The 21,314-nt window shown below is 41.9% G+C and overlaps 1 protein-coding gene and 2 non-coding genes across 4 annotated transcripts in view; 2 read left to right on the top strand and 1 right to left on the bottom strand.

Moving 5' to 3' along the window:
* ZZEF1 (zinc finger ZZ-type and EF-hand domain containing 1) overlaps window positions 1-1,235 on the top strand; it is a 113,732-nt gene extending 112,497 nt beyond the window's left edge. The window contains exon 55 of one of the 2 annotated variants that reach the window (XM_036836311.1): window positions 244-1,235. In XM_036836311.1, the coding sequence (XP_036692206.1) occupies window positions 244-324 (81 nt within the window). In that variant the 3' untranslated portion in view covers window positions 325-1,235. The remainder of the gene's footprint in view (window positions 1-243) is intronic. The other variant, XM_036836312.1, reaches the window with a different exon arrangement.
* Window positions 1,236-6,017: 4,782 nt separating this feature from the next.
* On the top strand, window positions 6,018-6,090 carry TRNAR-CCU. The gene has a single exon. It is a non-coding gene; the product is annotated as a tRNA-Arg (tRNA).
* A 2,877-nt stretch (window positions 6,091-8,967) lies between these two features.
* Window positions 8,968-9,040, bottom strand: TRNAR-UCU. Its single transcript has one exon. It is a non-coding gene; the product is annotated as a tRNA-Arg (tRNA).
* Window positions 9,041-21,314: the final 12,274 nt, after the last annotated feature.

The following is a 21,314-nucleotide window of genomic DNA, read 5'->3' as shown; positions in this document are numbered from 1 at the left end:
TGCTCTTCTCTCGGGACAGTGATGATTCTGCCTACATTTGGAGTTTCCATGTGGTCTTTCTTGCTAGCTTTGTCTTTCACTCTAGACTGTGGTCCCCCTGCTGAGGGGAACCACATCTGGCTCGCGTCTGCCTCTCCCCTGCCCCCCTCAGGTGCTCAGCTGAGGGTCTTGTTCTGTCAGCAGTTAGTGACCCAGCAGGTGACCGGTCCTTGACATTGGTGATGACTCTTTCTCCCTCCACAGGCTCTGCAGAACATTGCTGCTATCAGCCTGGCCATCAACTACCCAAACAAGGCCACCCGCCTCTGGAATGTTGAGTGTTAGCCCTTGGTATGGTGTGCATGGAACTAGCTAATCTGTCCACAAGGACCTTAGAGCAGATGCCTAAACTCATTCGGGAAGATTCCTGTGGCGTCGGTGCCTGGCTCTCCTTGAGCTCCCCCTTCCACCCCAACTAGAATGCCAAGCTGCCACGTCTCCGAGAACTTCCCGTGTCACAGGCCCGGCACCCGCACGTACCATAGCATGTGAGAATAAGCAGACCAGTGCAAAATTATTCAGAAAGGGCAGGCAGCAGGCCCTTGAGAAGGTTGTTCAGAGGCCAGCTCCTCCAGGGTCTGTCCCTGCAGAAGCCGCAGCCCCAAGAAGACCTGGCTGCAGCTGCTCTGGCAAGGGCTCTGTCTCCGTTGAGCTGGAACTGCCTGCACTTGACCTTCAGAGGAAGACAGGGTCTGCCCTGGGCCACCTTTCTCAGCAGGACCTCCAGCAGCAGCCTGGGAGCTCCTCTTTTGCTTTTGCTTCTTGAGACTGGGTCATCCAAACCAAAACCAGTGAGAGCCGCTCGGGGCTGCCACCTGGTCCCCACCATTCAGTACGGAACCCACTGCCGCACTGGCCCCCTGCACAGCCTCGGCCGTCCCGGGGAGATCCTTGGTGAGAAAAAGTGCCCTTGGGAACAGCCAGCAGGCCGCCGTGCACGTCCGCCTGTGCACTGCTCCCAGCACAGCCGCGTTGTTTTAGTTGTTGTTTTAACATATTTCGGTTCCCACCTCATGTTCTTAGAAAGAACCACACCAACTCCCTTGAGAGAGGCTCGGGGGCATGACCAGTGGATCGGTCATTCAGGGGGACAAACTGGTTTGTGTCAAAGTAGCAGAACTTGAAGAATACTCTTTAGCTTCTGTACCTAAAGACTTGAAGTGTAATCAGAGGATATCTTACTTTAGAAGTAAAAACAAACAAACAAACAAAACCACATGATTGTATTTCTGCTCCACGGTCGTGGTAATCCATCACGTCCACCTCTGGGACTCTCCGTGGTTATTTGGCTGTCACTTGTCTGGCAATAACTACATTAGTTCTAGTGAATGCTGTTTTCCACCTTTTTTTTTTTTGTGGTTGTAGTCTTGCCCTGAAGTGCTGATTACTATTCTCTTTCCAAAGCCACGCTTTGGAGTGTGAGGCTGGGTTGGCACGTGTGCCGTGGATAAGCCTCAGTGGGACTCGCCACTTGAAGAATGTTTGAGCCAGCTGCCATTTAAGGGCGGGGGTCTGGGCCCGAGCCTGTCCCCCCCACACAGGGCCAAACCCAAGGAAGGCTCATCATAGCCAGGGCCAAGTTGAGCAGATCAGCACTGCCATGGCCTCGGAAGCCCCCTCTGCAGGGCCCAAGACTTCTGGTCCCAGGAGCATCTCACCACAAGAGCACTTTTGCCTTCTGGGTCAGGAGGCCAAGGTGCAGCGACCTTCTGCAGCCCTGGAATTGGATTCTCAGCCCAGCCCCAAGCTGCATATGGAGCCATTATGGAGGGAAGAATTCAAAGGAGACAGAAACAAACAGGACAGGTCCTGAAGCTCGGTGACCTGAAGCCCATCACCCTGGCGTCGGAAAGGCCCGGGCCTGGCCCGGTGTCCCACGGTGTTGAGGTGTGAGGCGCCGCTGGCTTGGTAGAAGCGGCTTTCTCATCTTTTGCTCTGCCTGCATCCCCAGAGAAGGGCCTACGCTCCGTACCACCCAGACCCGGGTGGGTCTCGCAGTGAGGAGGGAAATCACAGAGAAGCGCTGTGCTTGGGAGGAGAGGTCCCTACTGTGGGCTTGGGCTCGCTGAGGGGCTCCACAGAAGGTCAACACGGAGATGGTGCACTCACTGCTTACCCTCGCCATGCCCCCCCTCCCCGATACCCCTCCGTGCCTCAAACTGACAGCAGCCACCAGCTTTGCTTCCCATCCTCCCGCCTGGAAGATAAACTGTAAATAAACGCTGGACTCCTCATAGCTTCTCTCTGTACACCACCCTTGCTATTCTGGTCTCTCTGTGTTCAGTTTGCACAGAATAAGCCTCGGTTTCCCCTTCACACACAACTGCTGCTCTCTCCTGGCAGGGCCCTGCCTGGCCCAGCTCCCCTGCATCCCATCCGCCTCTGCTTCCAGCCACTGGGTGGCGCCGCTGAGCCAGGCCCCGCTCCCCTGGTCCCCAGCTGGGCCAGCAGCATCCGAACGCGCGATTTCCATCAAGACCAACATCCCTCTGATCCTTCTTAGGCGGGACTGCCTGGAATGAGATAAAACTGGCAGGAATGAAGGTGTTGTGGAAACATGTGCCTAATCTATAAAGAAATCTGTTCCAAACCATGTATATTGTACAGACAGACGCTGTTCCTAACGAGGAGTGACTTATTTTCATCATTGTTTTTAATTTGTTTTCTTACAGGTTTACGATTTTGAATTTTTCTTATTTGGTTGAAGGAAAGAATTTTGATTATATCAGCTGAGTAAGTTCAGCCTGTATAAAGGATGTTAAGTTGTGGGTAAAATATGCAAATGAAGAGAAATATATTGTACAAATTCTATATAAAAAGGTACACTTGTGTGTGGGCTTTTCTTTTTTTCCTCTCCTTCCCCTCCTTCTGCCTCTCTTACGAAGATGATACCTGGAGTTTCTACCAAGTCCATCCTGATGAATTTCTAGAATCCCATGGCCTCAGGGTAGAAAGGCATCAGAACGGTTCTTAGCTCCGATACCCCTCCCAGTTGCACCTCCTGCCTTGACTGTAGCCGTGCAGGAGACGCCCCTCCTCTCGGGCTTATGGTCTGGGGGCTTATGCTCAGCCCCTGCTCCCTGGGCCTGTCCCTCTGCACAGCTACTCAGAGGTTTGTGCATACACACGCTCTCTCCCCGGTCAGCGCCTCTCCAGCCGCACACCCCAACTGCATCCCAGGCACCCCTCACCTCTTGTAGCTCACAGGACCTGTGTGCAGCCAGCCAAGAGGAGGAAGGCAGGGGTCCGGTCATGAGGCTGCTGCCCTTCCAGGGCCCGGTTTCCTCCTTGCCTGCCTCTGGACCTGCTTCTGACTAAACACGAGGCCAACGTCTACCCATCCTGGGGTCTTGTGCTTCCTCGCTCACATCGCTGGTTTGCCACTTACTGTTCTGCCCCCTTCTCAGCCACTTTCCTGGTGCTGAGGGCTGTCTCATGAATGAGAGAAGAGAGACTTTGGTGGGAGCTGGACAGAACCAACCTTCGAGGCCCATCTGTTCCGGCCTGAAGGCATCTTGACACATCCCCCCTAAAGCCCCCAGACGGCCTTCTGAGGAATCCGGGGCCAGGACCCAGGACACAGACTCAGCCCTCATCACCCCTGAGGCCGGAGAGAAAACTGGATCAGCGTGAGGCTCAGCAGAACTGGGTGCTCCCAAGGCCTGTGCAGCCACTGAGTCTCCCTCTAGAGCCTGTTGGTGACGCTTCCGCCCTCTCCTGTCTCACAGTGTTACCTAAGCAACATTGATTTCTTGGGCCTTTACTCCAAACAGTCGGCCTGGAGAGGCCGGCTGTGTTGTGCTCTGTCCGTCTGAGCCCGGTGCTGCTGCTTTGACACTGCTTTTGCTTGGCTGGAAAGGCTGCCTGCTCAGATTAACCCACGAGTAAACAATAGAAGGTCACAGAAGTCAAAAGCAATCTGAACTCAAGCCTTTAAGAACGGAAGGGAAACACAGTTCAACCAGCCAAGCCTCCTCATTTGAGAAAGAACTAGAAGCTGTGAGAGGTCAGCTTGAAATCGCACAGGAAGTGGTGGCAGAGCCAGACCAGCTCAGTGCTCCTGACACACCAGCCCCAAAGCTATCACCGTGGTAGGCACGGGCTCCTTCATTCAACAAACAAATTTCCTCAACCAGTCAGCATTATGCTAGGTGTTGGAGCTTCATGTAAACCACCCGGTTAAAAACCCAGACTCTGGCTTTAAATTCTGATGTTTTCAAGGATTTTAAGCCCCCAGTGTTTCCTCTTCATATACTAAGTTCTCCAGTCTGCATTTTAATTAAAATGGTAATTTCTATTAAAAACAAAAAACCAGCCTCCAGGTTGAGGCCAAATGTAAACATGGCCCTGTGTGCCCTATATGGTGGACCCTGTCACTTACTAACTACCCTTTCCCACCCACTCCCCTTCCCTGCTAACAGAATCCAATTTTTTTGCAGGTGGCGACTGGAGATACTTTAATCTCAAGAAAGATAGGACCTTCCGCTAGCTCCTGAGGAAAGTCACGATTGGTTTAAATCCGTCTCGGTAATCTCATTTCTATTTGCTGAATGTTCACTTTTCCAGCCCCTCCCGCAGTCAGGGTACCTGTGTGACCCAGTTCTGGCTAAAGAGAATTCACCTTAAGCCTGTTGGGAGGCCTTGGAGAAGGGATTTTGCCCCGGCCCCGACTTGTTCCTCTTGACTGTGGTGAGAGAGCACCATGCTTGGCACTCCCGCAGCAGTCTTGCTGCCACGGGGCAAAAGCGAGCAGCAGAAGGAAGAGCCTGACCCCCTAATTACACTGAGCGCTGAATGAGCCCTAGAACCACCAACCTCCAGAAGTGCGCGCATGTGTGTGTGTGTGTGAGAGAGAGAGAGAGGGAGAGGATGAGAGAGAATATGTTTGTTGTTGTGCGGTCTCTTACAGCTGAAAGCAATTCTGACCCAAATTTATGCAACAATTTGGCTCCAATAGTTCGAAAAAATGTCGTACTTCTGTCTCATCACGTCAATATGAAAGGTATATGGAAAGCAAATATGTAAAAATTCCTGAAATAAAATCAAAGAGACTTCTGACAGTGTCCAGTCAAGCCACAGATGACATTAAGCTGCAGCCATTGCCAAGTTATTCTTCTCCTTTGTAGGGATTCTTGGTACGGAGCTTTGCTCATGCTCAGTGAAGTTCCAGACTAACTTTGGAGGCGCTGCCCTGCATTTACTGGGATTTCTTCAGTTGCAAGTTAAACCCACTCTAAACTAACTTAATTTAAAAGAGAATTTATTGACTTACAAAACTGAAAAAGCCCAAGTTGCATCTGGCTCCAGGCAAAGCTAGATTCCAGGTCAGTCTGTCTGTCTCTCCCCACACCTCCCCCTCCCTCCCCTGCTGTGCTTCCCTCCTGGGTTTTCACAAAGGTGAAGGTGAAGAACCAGGTGATGGTTCTCCTGTCCTTTCCAACCTGACCGCTGCCCACCACTGACTCCCCGGTGGTGACAGCCTCTCACTGTCTCTTCATGTGATGCTTCCCTAAGTTGTTAACTGATGTTTTCTAGCCATGATTTAACGTCATGTTTACAAAGCTACTTGGGAGACCCATGAGTTTGCAGGTTGTCAGCCCAGAACTGCTGAGCAGCACAGCATCCATGACAACTGGGCAGGAGATGTGCCGGGAGAGCCCCACGCAGGTGTGCTGTGGGTCACACCAGCACACCTGCTCGACCACTCAGCTACCCTGCCGGGCAAGATGCCCCTCATCCACTAGTGGTATAGACGTTTCCCATACAGAAGTGGAGAAAAACATCCAAAAACAACCGATCTAAAAACAAAAAGGTTACATGGAAAAGAATGAGCACAGGTATATCAAGCAGATGAGACCAGAAAATCAGGGTCATTTGGTATTAGGCAATGCAATTCAAGACAAAAAATATTAAACTGGACCAAATGTCATTTTATGGATCAATATTTTCTGTGGATAAAGAGTGTAATTTGTGGGACTTCCCTGGTAGTCCAGTGGTTAAGACTCTACGCTCCTGATGCAGGGGGCCCAGGTTCGATCCCTGGTCAGGGAACTAGATCCCGCATGCCACAGCTAAGAGCCACATGCTGCAACTAAGACCTGGCGCAGCTAAATATATATATATATATATATATATATATATATATTTTTTTTTAAAGAGTGTAATTTGCAATTAAAACAGTTTTATGTACCAAATCCCACCAGAAATTACATAAGGCAAACACTGCTAGAAATGTGTGGAGAATTGAGCAATTGTAATGGAAGGTAGGTGACATCCTTCTCATTTACCAGCAGGTTATTTGAAAAAAAAAGAACAGCAGAGTTGTAAGGAAGCTTTCATGACAAAGCTCCCCTTCGCTGAGACTGCCCATGGAGAGAGTACCTCCTGAGAAGGAGGGCAGTTGACCCTCCCAGGCCTTGACTCTCCTAGGCCTGCCTCCCGTCGCTGAGGGTCCCCTTCCGGCTGGACCATGTCATGCTACCCTGGGGGCCTTGTGCTCCCTCTGCCCTGCAGGCTGGGTATGGACATAGGCCTTCCTCTTACTCCCCATGACACAACCAGGGCTGGGCTGGGCAGCTCATCAAGGCTTGTCAGATGGTCAAGGCAGAGCAGGCAGGAGCCTCAGCACAGCCAGATCTACCACAGGTGACGGGCTAGCTCTGGTCATCAGTCAAAGGATGGGAGGAGGTACCTTCAGGATGCAGAAAGGACAGGAGCTACCTTTTCCTCTCTCTAAAGCACCTTATACTGGGATGGATTGGGAGTTTAGGGTTAGCAGATGCAAACTATTCTATGTAGAATGGATAAACAACAAGGTCCTGCTACATAGCACAGGGAACTATATTCAGTACCCTGTGATAAACCATAATGGAAAAGAATATGAAAAAGAATGTGTGTGTGTATATATATATATACACACACACATACATATATGTGTGTATATATATATATATATATACACACATATATATGTATAAATAACAGAATCACTTTGCTGTATAGTAGAAATTAACACAACATTGTAAATCAGCTATACTTCAATGAAATAAATTTTAAAATAAATAAAGCACCTTACACCAGCCCCTGCTCCAAGTCCTCACTTTCTCTCCCAGGTCCAGTTCTTCCCAGGCTGATGGGCAGTGGAAATGTCTAGTTCCTACAGGGACACCTCCACTCAACTTCCCATCATGGTACTAACAGGCTGGCTAGACCACAACACAATCAGACCCTTTAGGAAATAAGGATTTTAGGACACAAAAACTGTGGCAAACCGTGGATCTAAAGAATCACATAAAATTGGGGCTGGTGGTCATGTTGAGCCATGTTCAAGTGAATGAAACTAATCTACAGAGTAGATATTGGAGTAGATGAAAAGAAAGAGGTTCAATAAGAGATTCCCAGCCCTAGAGTAGCTTCCTGGTACTTTCTTTTTCCTCTGAAGTCTAGCTATTGTTCCTCCACTTCATTTCTGTGAGAGTGTTCCCCTTTTTACATGACTTAATGTGAGTGGGTTTCTCAATAAATATTTTAAAAACAGAAATTGGGTGATGGAAATACTCTGAAATTAGATCATGGAGATGGTTGCACAACATGGTAAATACAGTAAAACTAAATTGTGTTTGACTTTTAAATGGTAAATTTTATGTTCTATGAATTATATCTCAATGAAAAACTTAAAGCAGAAATTATATGCCGTAAGACCAGATGTTATTAACAAAAGGTTTAGAAATCTAGCCACCAGAACAAGGAAACGGAAGGGAAGGGAACTATCGTAGGTCATTCTTTGGTGAAAAAGAGAATCCACACTGCAATTACTATTTTGAAGTTAATGACAGTGAAAAAATATAAAAATTGTGCATGTGGAGGGTGGTCAAAGCTTTATTCAAGGAAAATCATAACCATAAGTGAATATTTACTAACATAAAGAAAGCAAAATTAAATGAACTAAGTGTTCATGTCAAGAAGTTAGAAATCAAAAAGCAAAATAAATGTAGGCAAGATAACAGAAAGGAATGAATGAAGATTAAAAATAAAATAATAAGATTTTATTTATTTATTTATTTTGGCCGTGCCGCGTGGCATGTGAGATCTTGGTTCCCTGACCAGGGATTGAACCCCGCGCCCCCTACAGTGGAAGCACAGAGTCTTAACCACTCGACTGCCAGGGGAGTCCCAAAATAATAAAATTTTAAAAAGAAAAAGCAAAGAGGATAAACGTGGGTCCTAGACATGTCAGTCACAAAGCTTACAGGTCCACCATCCTTCTTAGAAACAGCCATCCCATTCCTGCCTCTCTGCTAAGGGAGGGGGGCCCTGGGCTGCTCCTTAAGAGAAGCTTCTGACAAGAACTTCAGTTAGGCCCTGAGCAACGGAGGCCCAGGATAGCCAGGCATAAAGAGCTCTGTCCAACAGAGGCAGTGTCAAACAGCATGACATCAAAGATGGGAGCCATAAAGGAGAGATGGACAACTTTGACTATTCAAAAGTTAGAACTATTGCAAAGGAGAGGAAAGCTTGAAAGCATGTTGGGTCAGATGCGGAAAACAAAGTTTGATTCCTACCTCACACCTTACATCAATATAAATTCCAGAGAAAGAAATACAACTGGCCAAAGAACATATGAAAAAGAATGTGCAATCTCATTTATAATTGAAATGTAATTCAAACAATTGTTTTATCCATGAGGTTCACAAAAACTAGAAAATTCTACCTTACCCAGATGTCTCACACATTGCTGGTGGGTGTGCAAACTGATGCAACCTTTCTGCAAGATCTAAGTAAATGCTGAATATATTTACCCTTAACCCAGCAATTTCACACCCAGGAACGTATCCCCCAGAAACCTTAGAACATGTGCACAAGTGTGTGTGTGTGTCTCTCTCTCTTTGTTTTTTTTTGTGCCGCACCGTGCCGCATGCAGGATCTTAGTTCCCTGACCAGGGATTGAACCTGTGCCCCCTGCAGTAGAAGCGCAGAGTCGTAACCACTGGACCACCAGGGAAGTCCCACAAGTGTGTCTCTTTGTTATTCTGTTGAAAGAAATTTGGGAAGCTCACAAATATATGAAAATTAAATAACATACTCCTAAATAACCAATGAGTCAAAGAAGAAACCAAAAGGAAAATTAGAAAATGAAGTGAATAAAAATGAAGATACAAAACACCAAAGAGCAGCTAAAGCCATGCTTAGAGGAAATTTTAAGCCGTAACTACCTACATTAAAAAAAGAATGATTTTAAATCCGTAACCTAACTTCTACCTTAAGACAATGGTAAAATAAGAGCAAACTAAGCCTAAAGAAAGCAGAATGAAGACTGGAGTGGAAATAAATGAAATAGAGTTAGAAAAACATAGAGAAAAATCAATGAAATCAAATCCTGGGTCTTTGAAAAGATCAACCATATTGACAAACTTTAGCTGAATTGACCAAGAAAATAAAAAAGAATACTCAAATTACTAGGATCAGAAATGAAAGAAGGAATATTACTACCAACCTTACAGAAATAAAATGGATTATAAAGGAAGGCTATGAACAATTGTATGCCAATAAATTAGATAACTTGGATGAAACGAATAAATTCCTGTAAAGATACAAACTACCTTCAGGAACCCGGGCCCCTGGCAGTGAGAGCGCCAAGTCCTAACCACTGGACCACCAGGGAGTTCCCAGAAATAGAAAATCTTTAACAAAATATTGAATTAGTAATCAAAACACTACTTACAAAGAAAAGCCCAGGACCAGATGGCTTCACTGCAGAATTCTACCAAAATTTAAAGAAGAATTCATACCAAAGAAGTCTTCACAAACTATTCCAAAAGTGGAAGAGGAAGGAATACTTCCCAACTCATTCTATGAGGCCAGTATTACCCTGACACCAAAATAGTGAAGATAGCACCAGAAAAGAAAGCTATAGGCCATTGTCTCTTATGAAATTGGATTCAGAAATCCTAAGCAAAATACTCGCACAAATCCACATCACAGAAAAAAATTATACACCATGAGCAAATGGAATCTATCACAGGAACGCAAGGTTGGTTTAACATCTGAAAATCAATTAATGCTCTACACCATATCAATGGAATAAAACCAAAAACCACAGGATCATCAAAATACACAGAAAAAGCATTTGACAAAATCCAACACCCTTTCATTAAAACAACAAACTAGGAGTAAAAGAGATCTTCTTCTATAAAGGGCATCTATGAAAAACCCACTAACATCATAGTTACTGGTGAAAGACTGGATGCTTTCCTCTTGATATCAGGAGCAACACAAGGATGTCCACTCTCACCACTTCTACTCAGCATTGTACTGGAGGTTCTAGCCAGGGCAATTAGGCAAGAAAAAGAAATAAAAGGATTCTGTATTGGACAGGAAGAAGTAAAATTATCTCTATTTGCAGATGACATGATCTTGTATATGGAAAATCCTAAACAATTCACTAAAAAACTACTAGAACTAACAAATGAATTCAGGAAGGTTGCAGAATACAAAATCAATATGTATAAAAAATCAATTATATTTCTACATATTTGCAATGAAAAATCCGAAAATGAAATTAAGAAAACAATTCCAAAAAAACAAACAAAAAACAGCATCAAGAATAATAAAATACTTAGGAGTAAATTTAACAAAAGGAGTGCAAAATTTATCGGTGGAAACCATGAAACATTGTTGAAAGCAATTAAAGATCTAAATAGATTTTAAAACATTCCATATACATAGATCAGAAGACTTATTGCTATTAAGATGGCAATAGTCCCCAAACTGATCTATAGATTCGGTGCCATCCATTGTCAGATTCCCAACTCACTTCTTTGAAGAACTGGCAAACTGATTCTAAAATTCACATGGAATGACAAGGGACCCTGCATAGCCAAAACAATACTGAAAAAAGAAAAATGGGGAACTCACACTCTCAAAATTTACTGCAAAGCAACAGAATTTCAAGATAGTGTGATGCTGGCGTAAAAATAGACATATTACTAAATGAAAAAAACAAGATATAAATAATGTCAACAATCCCATTTATATAAGAAAAAATATGTTTTTCCTATAAGGAAAAGTCTCACAACATTAACATTGCATGAGTAACAGTGCTCGTGCAAATAAGGGTAAAATTAAATATGCAGGCTTGAGGCCTGGCATGTGGGGCTCAGCGTTAAGGGTGGTGTGGTGACCCAGGTCCAGGGGCTGCCCCAGGGTCAGGGCTTCATGAGAAACGGGCAGCTCCTGTTTGTTCCAAACTCCCAGTGCCTCTCAGGCAACCTGGAAAAACACAATTCCCCAAGCAGGAAACCCGCCACATATTCCAGCCTGGAGCTCAGAAAGCCAAACCCTGTGACAAATTTAAAAACAAAACTTGAAAAAGCAAACTCTCACAATAGAATGTTAAAAAAAACAAAACACAAAAAACCAACTTTTATTTTCCTTTCTTATTAATAAGTACCACACGTTTATTGCAAAAATTTTTTTTTCAAAATACAGATAAGCAAAAAGAATATTTCCCATAATCTCACTGCCAATGATGACCAATGTTAATATTTTACTGCAAATGTTGTGAGATTTTCACTATAGGTCAAAAAATTGTAGACACTATAACTTATTTTTTCATTTAGTAATACGCTGTGAATGTTTTTACATGTCAGTAAATATACATTTATATTATTACATAAAGCACCTGTTCTTGCCATTTTCCCTTCTCTCACAGAAGTTTTCCTCTCTGGGGCTCACCCAGCAGAGTGCCCGCTCCTGGCCTGGACTCAGGCCTGGCCAATCAGAGCCTTCTGTTCCCCTGCTACAGTGATTCATCCAGGGGTGGGCACATGACCCAAGTCATTCCAATGAAACTCTGTCCCAGGACCTTTGCCACAACTGTGGAGAAAGAGAAGTTCTCTCTCTACGGGGGTTGCTGGGACACAGGAACATCAGCATGGCCCTTCTGCGCTCCTGTCAGGAGCCTAAGAATGAGGATGCTTCATCCCTTGATACAGCCATCCTGACACCAGCTACCTTGAACTTGTCAGTCACAGGAGCCGAGAGTTTCCCATTTTTGCACACCTACTCTGAGATCAGCTTCTGTTACCTGCAACCAAAAGAGGCCTAATTCAGTGAGCTAGGAGCCAGGTGCTGTGCCAGGCTCAGGGACGTGGCGGTGACAGACAGACCCAGTAAGGTCCAGGCTTCCTCCTGGTGGCTGACCTTGTCTGAGGTCTCCCCACCAGCCTGCCCAGCAAGGCAGCTCTCTGGGTCCTTCCATCCACAGAACCCTGCAGATTTTGTAAACTCTCCTGTACAACTCCCTTGTTGGCAGGAGAGCAAGAAGTTGAACTCACATTCCCCCCACATGCTTGACTTCACGTTCCACATTTCTTAAAGTCTCCCACGGTAGCTAGAATTTTGTGTAAATTCTGCATTCTCTACTATTATGTCTTAACATTTAAAGAATGTGTTCTCCAAAAATCTTGGAGTAAAAGTAAGATACACCCTGCTTATCCTGTGTCTTTTAGAAACTAGACTTTTATCTAGATAAAAGTAAAGATAAAGATATATGACTTGTAAATATTTTCTCCCATTCTATGGGTTGTCCTTTTACTCTCTTAATAGTTCCTTTGATGCATTAAAGTTTTAAATTTTTTTAATTGACATATAGTTAATTTACAATGTGTTAGTTTCAGGTGCATAGCAAAGTGATTCATATATATATATTCATATATATATATATATATATATATACACACATATATACATATATATATACACATATATACATATATATTCTTTTTCAGATTCTTTTCCATTATAGGTTATTACAAGGTATTGAATATAGTTCCCTGTGCTATGCAGTAGGTCCTTGTTGTTTATCTATTTTATATATAGTAACGTGTACCTGTTAATCCCAAACTCCTAATTTATCCGTCCCTTCCCCTTTCCCCTTTGGTAACCATAAGTTTGTCTTCTATGTCTGTGAGTCTGTTTCTGTTTTGTAAATAAGTTCATTTGTAACTTTTTTTAGATTTCACATATAAGTGATATCATATGATATTTGTCTTTCTCTGTCTGACTGACTTCACTTAGTATGATAATCTCTAGGTCTATCCATGTTACTGCAAATGGCATTATTTCATTCCTTTTTATGGCTGAGTAATATTCCATTCTTTTTTTTTTTTGAATTTTATTTTATTTTTTTATACAACAGGTTCTTATTAGTCATCCATTTTATGCACATCCGTGTGTACATGTCAATCCCAATCTCCCAATTCATCACACCACCACCCCACCTCCTGCCGCTTTCCCCCCTTGGTGTCCATACATTTGTTCTCTACATCTGTGTCTCAATTTCTGCCCTGCAAAACGGTTCATCTGTACCATTTTTCTAGGTTCCACATATATGCGTTAATATACGATATTTGTTTTTCTCTTTCTGACTTACTTCACTCTGTATGACAGTCTCTATATACATCCACGTCTCTACAAATGACCCAGTTTCGTTCCTTTTTATGGCTCAGTAATATTCCATTGTATATATGTACCACATCTTCTTTATCCATTCATCTGTCGATGGGCATTTAGGTTGCTTCCATGACCTGGCTATTGTAAATAGTGCTGCAGTGAACATTGGGGTGCATGTGTCTTTTTGAATTATGGTTTTCTCTGGGTATATGCCCAGTAGTGTTATTGCTGGGTCATATGGTAATTCTATATTTCGTTTTTTAGGGAACCTCCATACTGTTCTCCATAGTGGCTGTATCAATTTACATTCCCACCAACAGTGCAAGAGGGTTCCCTTTTCTCTACACCCTCTCCAGCATTTGTTGTTTGTAGATTTTCTGATGATGCCTATTCTAACTGGTGTGAGGTGATACCTCATTGTAGTTTTGATTTGCATTTCTCTAATAATTAGAGATGTTGAGCAGCTTTTCATGTGCTTCTTGGCCATCTGTATGTCTTCTTTGGAGAAATGTCTATTTAGGTCTTCTGCCCATTTTTGGATTGGGTTGTTTGTTTCTTTAATATTGAGCTGCATGAGCTGTTTATATATTTTGGAGATTAATCCTTTGTCCGTTGATTCGTTTGCAGATATTTTCTCCCATTCTGAGATATGTCTTTTCGTCTTGTTTGTAGTTTCCTTTGCTCTGCAAAAGCTTTGAACTTTCATTAGGTCCCATTTGTTTATTTTTGTTTTTATTTCCATTACTCTAGGAGGTGGGTCAAAAAAGATCTTGCTGTGATTTATGTCAAAGAGTGTTCTTCCTATGTTTTCCTCTAAGAGTTTTATAGTGTCCAGTCTTACATTTAGGTCTCTAATCCATTTTGAGTTTATTTTTGTGTATGGTGTTAGGGAGTGTTCTAATTTCATTCTTTTACATGTAGCTGTCCAGTTTTCCCAGCGCCACTTATTGAAGAGGCTGTCTTTTGTCCATTGTATATTCTTGCCTCCTTTATCAAAGAAAAGGTGACCATATGTGCGTGGGTTTATCTCTGGGCTTTCTATCTTGTTCCGTTGATCTATGTTTTTGTTTTTGTGCCAGTACCATATTGTCTTGATTACTGTAGCTTTGTAGTATAGTCTGAAGTCAGGGAGTTTGATTCCTCCAGCTCCGTTTTTTTCCCTCAAGACTGCTTTGGCTATTCGGGGTCTTTTGTGTCTCCATACAAATTTTAAGATTTTTTGTTCTAGTTCTGTAAAAAATGCCATTGGTAATTTGATAGTGATTGCTTTGAATCTGCAGATTGCTTTGGTAGTATAGTCATTTTCACAATATTGATTCTTCCAATCCAAGAACATGGTATGTCTCTCCATCTGTTGGTATCATCTTTAATTTCTTTCATCAGTGTCTTATAGTTTTCTTCATACAGGTCTTTTGTCTCCCTAGGTAGGTTTATTCCCAGGTTTTTTATTCTTTTTGTTGCAGTGGTAAATGGGAGTGTTTCCTTAATTTCTCTTTCAGATTTTTCATCATTAGTGTATAGGAATGTAAGAGATTTCTGTGCATTAATTTTGTATCCTGCAACTTTACCAAATTTATTGATTAGCTCTAGTAGTTTTCTGGTGGCATCTTTAGGATTCTCTATGTATAGTATCATGTCATCTGCAAACAGTGACAGTTTTACTTCTTCTTTTCCAATTTGTATTACTTTTATTTCTTTTTCTGCTCTGATTGCCATGGCTAGGACTTCCAAAACTATGTTGAATAGTAGTGGTGAGAGTGGACATCCTTGTCTTGTTCCTGATCTTAGAGGAAATGCTTTCAGTTTTTCACCATTGAGAATGATGTTTGCTGTGAGTTTGTCATATATGGCCTTTATCATGTTGAGGTAGGTTCCCTCTATGCCCACTTTCTGGAGAGTTTTTATCATAAATCGGTGTTGAATTTTGTCAAAAGCTTTTTCTGCATCTATTGAGATGATCATATGGTTTCTATTCTTCAGTTTGTTAATATGGTGTATCACATTGATTGATTTGCGTATATTGAAGAATCCTTGCATCCCTGGGATAAATCCCACTTGATCATGTGTATGATCCTTTTAATGTGTTGTTGGATTCTGTTTGCTAGTATTTTGTTGAGGATTTTTGCATCTATATTCATCAGTGATATTGGTCTGTAATTTTCTTTTTTTGTAGTATCTTTGTCTGGTTTTGGTATCAGGGTGATGGTGGCCTCATAGAATGAGTTTGGGAGTGTTCCTTCCTCTGCAATTTTTTGGGAGAGTTTGAGAAGAATGGGTATTAACTCTTCTCTAAATGTTTGATAGAATATCACCTGTGAAGCCATCTGGTCCTGGACTTTTTTTTTGTTGGAAGATTTTTAATCACAGTTTCAATTTCATTACTTGTGATTGGTCTGTTCATATTTTCTATTTCTTCCTGGTTCAGTCTTGGGAGGTTATACCTTTCTAAGAATTTGTCCATTTCTTCCAGGTTGTCCATTTTATTGGCATAGAGTTGCTTGTAGTGGTCTCTTAGGATGCTTTGTATCTCTGTGGTGTCTGTTGTAACTTCTCCTTTTTCATTTCTAATTTTATTGATTTGAGTCCTCTCCCTCGTTTTCTTGATGAGTATGGCTAATGGTTTATCAATTTTGTTTATCTTCTCAAAGAACCAGCTTTTAGTTTTATTGATCTTTGTTTTTGCTATTTTTTTTTGTTTCTGTTTCATTTATTTCTGCTCTGATCTTTATGATTTCTTTCCTTCTGCTAACTTTGGGTTTTGTTTGTTCTTCTTTTTCTAGTTCCTTTAGGTGTAAGTTTAGATTGTTTATTTGAGATGTTTCTTGTTTCTTGAGGTAGGATTGTATAGCTATAAACTTCCCTCTTAGAACTGCTTTTGCCGCATCCCATAGGTTTTGGATCATCGTGTTTTCATTGTCATTTGTCTCTAGGTATTTTTTTATTTCCTCTTTGATTTCTTCAGTGATCGCTTGGTTATTTAGTAACGTATTGTTTAGCCTCCATGTGTTTGTGTTTTTTACATTTTTTTCCCTGCAATTTCTAATTTCATAACGTTGTGGTCGGAAAAGATGCTTGATATGATTTCAGTTTTCTTAAATTTACTGAGGCTTGATTTGTGACCCAAGATGTGATCTATCCTGGAGAATGTTCCGTGCACACTTGAGAATAAAGTGTAATCTGCTCTTTTTGGATGGAATGTCCTATAAATATCAATTAAATCTATCTGGTCTGTTGTGTCATTTAAAGCTTGTGTTTCCTTATTAATTTTCTGTTTGGATGATCTGTCCATTGGTGTAAGTGAGGTGTTAAAGTCCCCCACTATTATTGTGTTACTGTCGATTTCCTCTTTTATAGCTGTTAGCAGCTGCCTATGTACTGAGGTGCTCCTATGTTGGGTGCATGTATATTTGTAATTGTTATATCTTCTTCTTGGATTGATCCCTTGATCATTATGTAGTGACCTTCCTTGTCTCTTGTAACATTCTTTATTTTAAAGTCTATTTTATCTGATATGAGTATTGCTACTCCAGCTTTCTTTTGATTTCCATTTGCATGGAATATCTTTTTCCATCCCCTCACTTTCAGTCTGTATGTGTCCCTAGGTCTGAAGTGGGTCTCTTGTAGACAGCATATATATGGGTCTTGTTTTTGTATCCATTCAGCAAGCCTGTGTCTTTTGGTTGGAGCATTTAATCCATTCACATTTAAGGTAATTATCAATATGTATGCTCCTATTACCATTTTCTTAATTGTTTTGCATTTGTTTTTGTAGGTCCTTTTCTTCTCTTGTGTTTCCCACTTAGAGAAGTTCCTTTAGCATTTGTTGTAGAGCTGGTTTGGTGGTGCTGAATTCCCTTAGCTTTTGCTTGTCTGGAAAGCTTTTGATTTCTCCATCGAATCTGAATGAGATCCTTGCTAGGTAGAGTAGTCTTAGTTGTAGGTTCTTCCCTTTCATCGCTTTAAGTATATCATGCCACTCCCTTCTGGCTTGTAGAGTTTCTGCTGAGAAATCAGCTGTTAACCTTATGGGAGTTCCCTTGTATGTTATTTGTCGTTTTTCCCTTGCTGCTTTCAATAATTTTTCTTTGTCTTTAGTTTTTGCCAGTTTGATTACTATGTGTCTCGATGTATTTCTCCTTGGGTTTATCCTGTATGGGACTCTCTGTGCTTCCTGGACTTGGGTGGCTATTTCCTTTCCCATGTTAGGGAAGTTTTTGACTATAATCTCTTCAAGTATTTTCTCGGATCCTTTCTCTCTCTCTTCTCCTTCTGGGACCCCTATAATGCGAATGTTGTTGCGTTTAATGTTGTCCCAGAGGTCACTTAGGCTGTCTTCATTTCTTTTCATTCTTTTTCCTTTATTCTGTTCTTCAGCAGTGAATTCCACCATTCTGTCTTCCAGGTCACTTATCCGTTCTTCTGCCTCAGTTATTCTGCTATTGATTCCTTCTAGTGTATTTTTCATTTCAATTATTGTTTTGTTCATCTCTGTTTGTTTGTTCTTTAATTCTTCTAGGTCTTTGTTAAACATTTCTTGCATCTTCTCAATCTTTGCCTCCATTCTTTTTCTGAAGTCCTGGATCATCTTCACTATCATTTTTCTGGATTCTTTTTCTGAAGGTTGCCTATCTCCACTTCATTTAGTTGTTTTTCTGGGGTTTTATCTTGTTCCTTCATCTGGTACATAGCCCTCTGCCTTTTCATCTTGTCTATCTTTCTATGAATGTGGTTTTTGTTCCACAGGCTGCAGGATTGTAGTTCTTCTTGCTTCTGCTTTCTGCCCTCTGGTGGATGAGGCTATCTAAGAGGCTTGTGCAAGTTTCCTGATGGGAGGGACTGTCCATTGTTCTTTATACCTTCATAAATGTATACCACACTTTCTTTATACATTCATCTGTTGTTGATAGATACTTAGATTGCTTCCATGTCTTGGCTATTGTAAATAGTGCTGCTGTGAACATTGCGGTGCATCTGTCTTTTCGAATTAGAGTTTTCTTCTTTTCTGGATATATGCCCAGCAGTGGGATTGCTGGATCATATGGTAACTCTATTTTTAATTTTTTTAAGGAACTCCATACTGTTTTCCATAGTGGATGCACCAATTTACATTCCCACCAACAGTGTAGGAGGGTTCCCTTTCTCCACACCCTCTCCAGCATTTGTTATTTGTAGGCTTTTTTTGTTTGTTTGGCCTCACTGCGCGGCTTGTGGGATCTTAGTTCCCCGACCAGGGACTGAACCTGGGCCCTCGGCAGTGAAAGCACCAAGTGCTAACCACTGGATAGCCAGGGAATTCCCATTTGTAGACTTTTTTTTTTTTTTTAATTTATTTATTTATTTTTGGCTGTGTTGGGTCTTCGTCTCTGTGAGGGCTTTCTCTAGTTGCAGCAAGCGGGGGCCACTCTTCATCGCGGTGCGCGGGCCTCTCACTATCGCGGCCTCTCTTGTTGCAGAGCACAGGCTCCAGACGCGCAGGCTCAGTAGCTGTGGCTCACGGGCCTAGTCGCTCCGCGGCATGTGGGATCCTCCCAGACCAGGGCTCGAACCCGTGTCCCCTGCACTAGCAGGCAGATTCTCAACCACTGCGCCACCTGGGAAGCCCCCCATTTGTAGACTTTTTGATGATGGCCATTCTTACTGGTGTGAGATGATACCTCATTTTATTGGGTTGGCCAAAAAATTCTTTAGGTTTTTAAGTAAAAATAAAAGACACGTTTTTCATTTTCACCAAGAGCTGTATTGAACAACGTATTCACTGTTTTGTTCCACTACCTTCTGCCATATTTCAGGCAACTTCATAATTCCATCTTCCCAAACCTTTTTATCTTTTCGAGCAAAGAACTGTTCAGGTGCCTTTTACAGTCTTCCAGGGAATTGAAATTTTTTCCATTAAGAGAATTTTGTAAAGACCGAAATAAATGGAAATCCAAAGGTGCAATGTCTGGTGAATATGGTGGGTGAATCAGAACTTCCCAGCCAAGCTGTAGCAGTTTTTGCCTGGTCATCAAAGAAACCTGTGGTCTTGTGTTATCCTGATGGAAGATTATGCATTTTCTGTTGATTAATTCTGGACACTTTTCATCAAGTGCTGCTTTCAGTCAGTCTAATTGGGAGCAGTACTTGTTGGAATTAATCGTTTGGTTTTCCAGAAGGAGCTCATAATAGAGGACTCCCTTCCAATCCCACCGTATACACAACATCACCTTCTTTGGATGAAGACCGGCCTTTGGTGAGGTTAATGGTGGTTCATCTCTCTTGCCCCACGATCTCTTCCATTCCACATTGTTGTACAATATCCACTCTTCATCGCCCATCACAATTTGTTTTAAAAATGGAATATTTTCGTTACATTTAAGTAGAGAATCACATGCAGAAATACATCAAGAAGGTTTTTTTCGCTTAACTTATGTGGAACCCAAACATCAAAGCGATTCACATAACCAAGCTGGTGCAAATGATTTTCAGCGCTTGATTTGGATATTTTGAGTATGTCAGCTATGTTCCGTGTGGTATAACGTTGATTGTTCTCAATTAATGTCTCAATTTGATCGCTATCAACTTCAACTGGTCTACCCGACCATGGAGCATCTCCAGCACAAAACTTCGCAAACCACTTTTGACATGTTTGATCAGTCACAGCACCTTCTCCATACACTGCACAAACCTTTTTTTGTGTTTCAGTTGCGTTTTTACCTTTCTTGAAATAATAAAGCATAATATGCCAAAAATGTTACTTTTTTTCTTCCATCTTCAATATTAAAATGGTTACACAAAAACTCACCAATTTTGATAAGTTTTTTAAAAATGCACACTGATATGACAGTTGTCACAATACAATCTAACAAAGTTGTTTCAAATGAAGTGAAAGACAACTAAGGGCTACTAGAGCCATCGTACAGAAAAAACCAAACGAAGTTTTTGGCCAGCCCATAGTTTTGATTTGCATTTCTCTAATAATTAATGATGTTGAGCATCTTTTCATGTGCCTGTTGGCCATCTGTATGTCTTCTTTGGAGAAATGTCTATTTAGGTCTTCTGCCCATTTTTTTGATTGGGTTGTTTGTTTTTTTTGATATTGAGCTGTATCAGCGGTTTGTATATTTTGGAAATTAAGCCTTTGTCGGTCACATCATTTGCAAATATTTTCTCCCATTCCATAGGTTGTCTTTTTGTTTTGTTTATGGCTTCCTTTGCTGGGCAAAAGCTTATAGGTTTGATTAGGTCCCATTTGTTTATTTTTGCTTTTATTTCTTTTGCCTTGGGAGCCTAACCTAAGAAAATATTGCTATGATTTCTGTCAGAGAATGTTTTGCCTATATTCCCTTCTAGGAGTTTTGTGGTGTCAAGTCTTATATTTAAGTCTAAGCCGTTTTGAGTTTATTTTTGCGCATAGTGTGAAGTTGTGTTCTAACTTCATTGTTTCACATGTGGCTGTCCAGCTTTCCCAGTGCCACTTGCTGAAGAGACCGTCTTTTCTCCATTGTATATTCTTGCCTCCTTTGTAAAAGTTTTTAATTTTGATGAAGTCCAATTTATCTATTTGTCTTTTGTTGCTCGTGCTTTTAGTGTCATATCTAAGAAACCATTATAAATTTCAAGGTTATAAAGATTTACCCCTATGTTTTCTTCTAAGAATTTTATAGTTTTAACTGTTTGATTCATTTTGAGTTAACTATTGTGTATGGTGTGAGGTAAGGGCCCAACTTCAGTCTGTTGCATGTGAATATCCAGTTGTCCCAGCCACACAGACCCCTGGGCTGGGTGTCTCCCAGGCCCCCTGAGAACCTTGAAGAGGGGACACACTCACACCATTTCGGAAAGGA

This window comes from Balaenoptera musculus, chromosome 20 (genome assembly GCF_009873245.2).
Source record: "Balaenoptera musculus isolate JJ_BM4_2016_0621 chromosome 20, mBalMus1.pri.v3, whole genome shotgun sequence".
Classification (NCBI taxonomy): domain Eukaryota; kingdom Metazoa; phylum Chordata; class Mammalia; order Artiodactyla; family Balaenopteridae; genus Balaenoptera; species Balaenoptera musculus.
The sequence above is the reverse complement of the archived record's forward strand: the minus strand, read 5'-3'. Positions and strand labels throughout refer to the sequence as shown.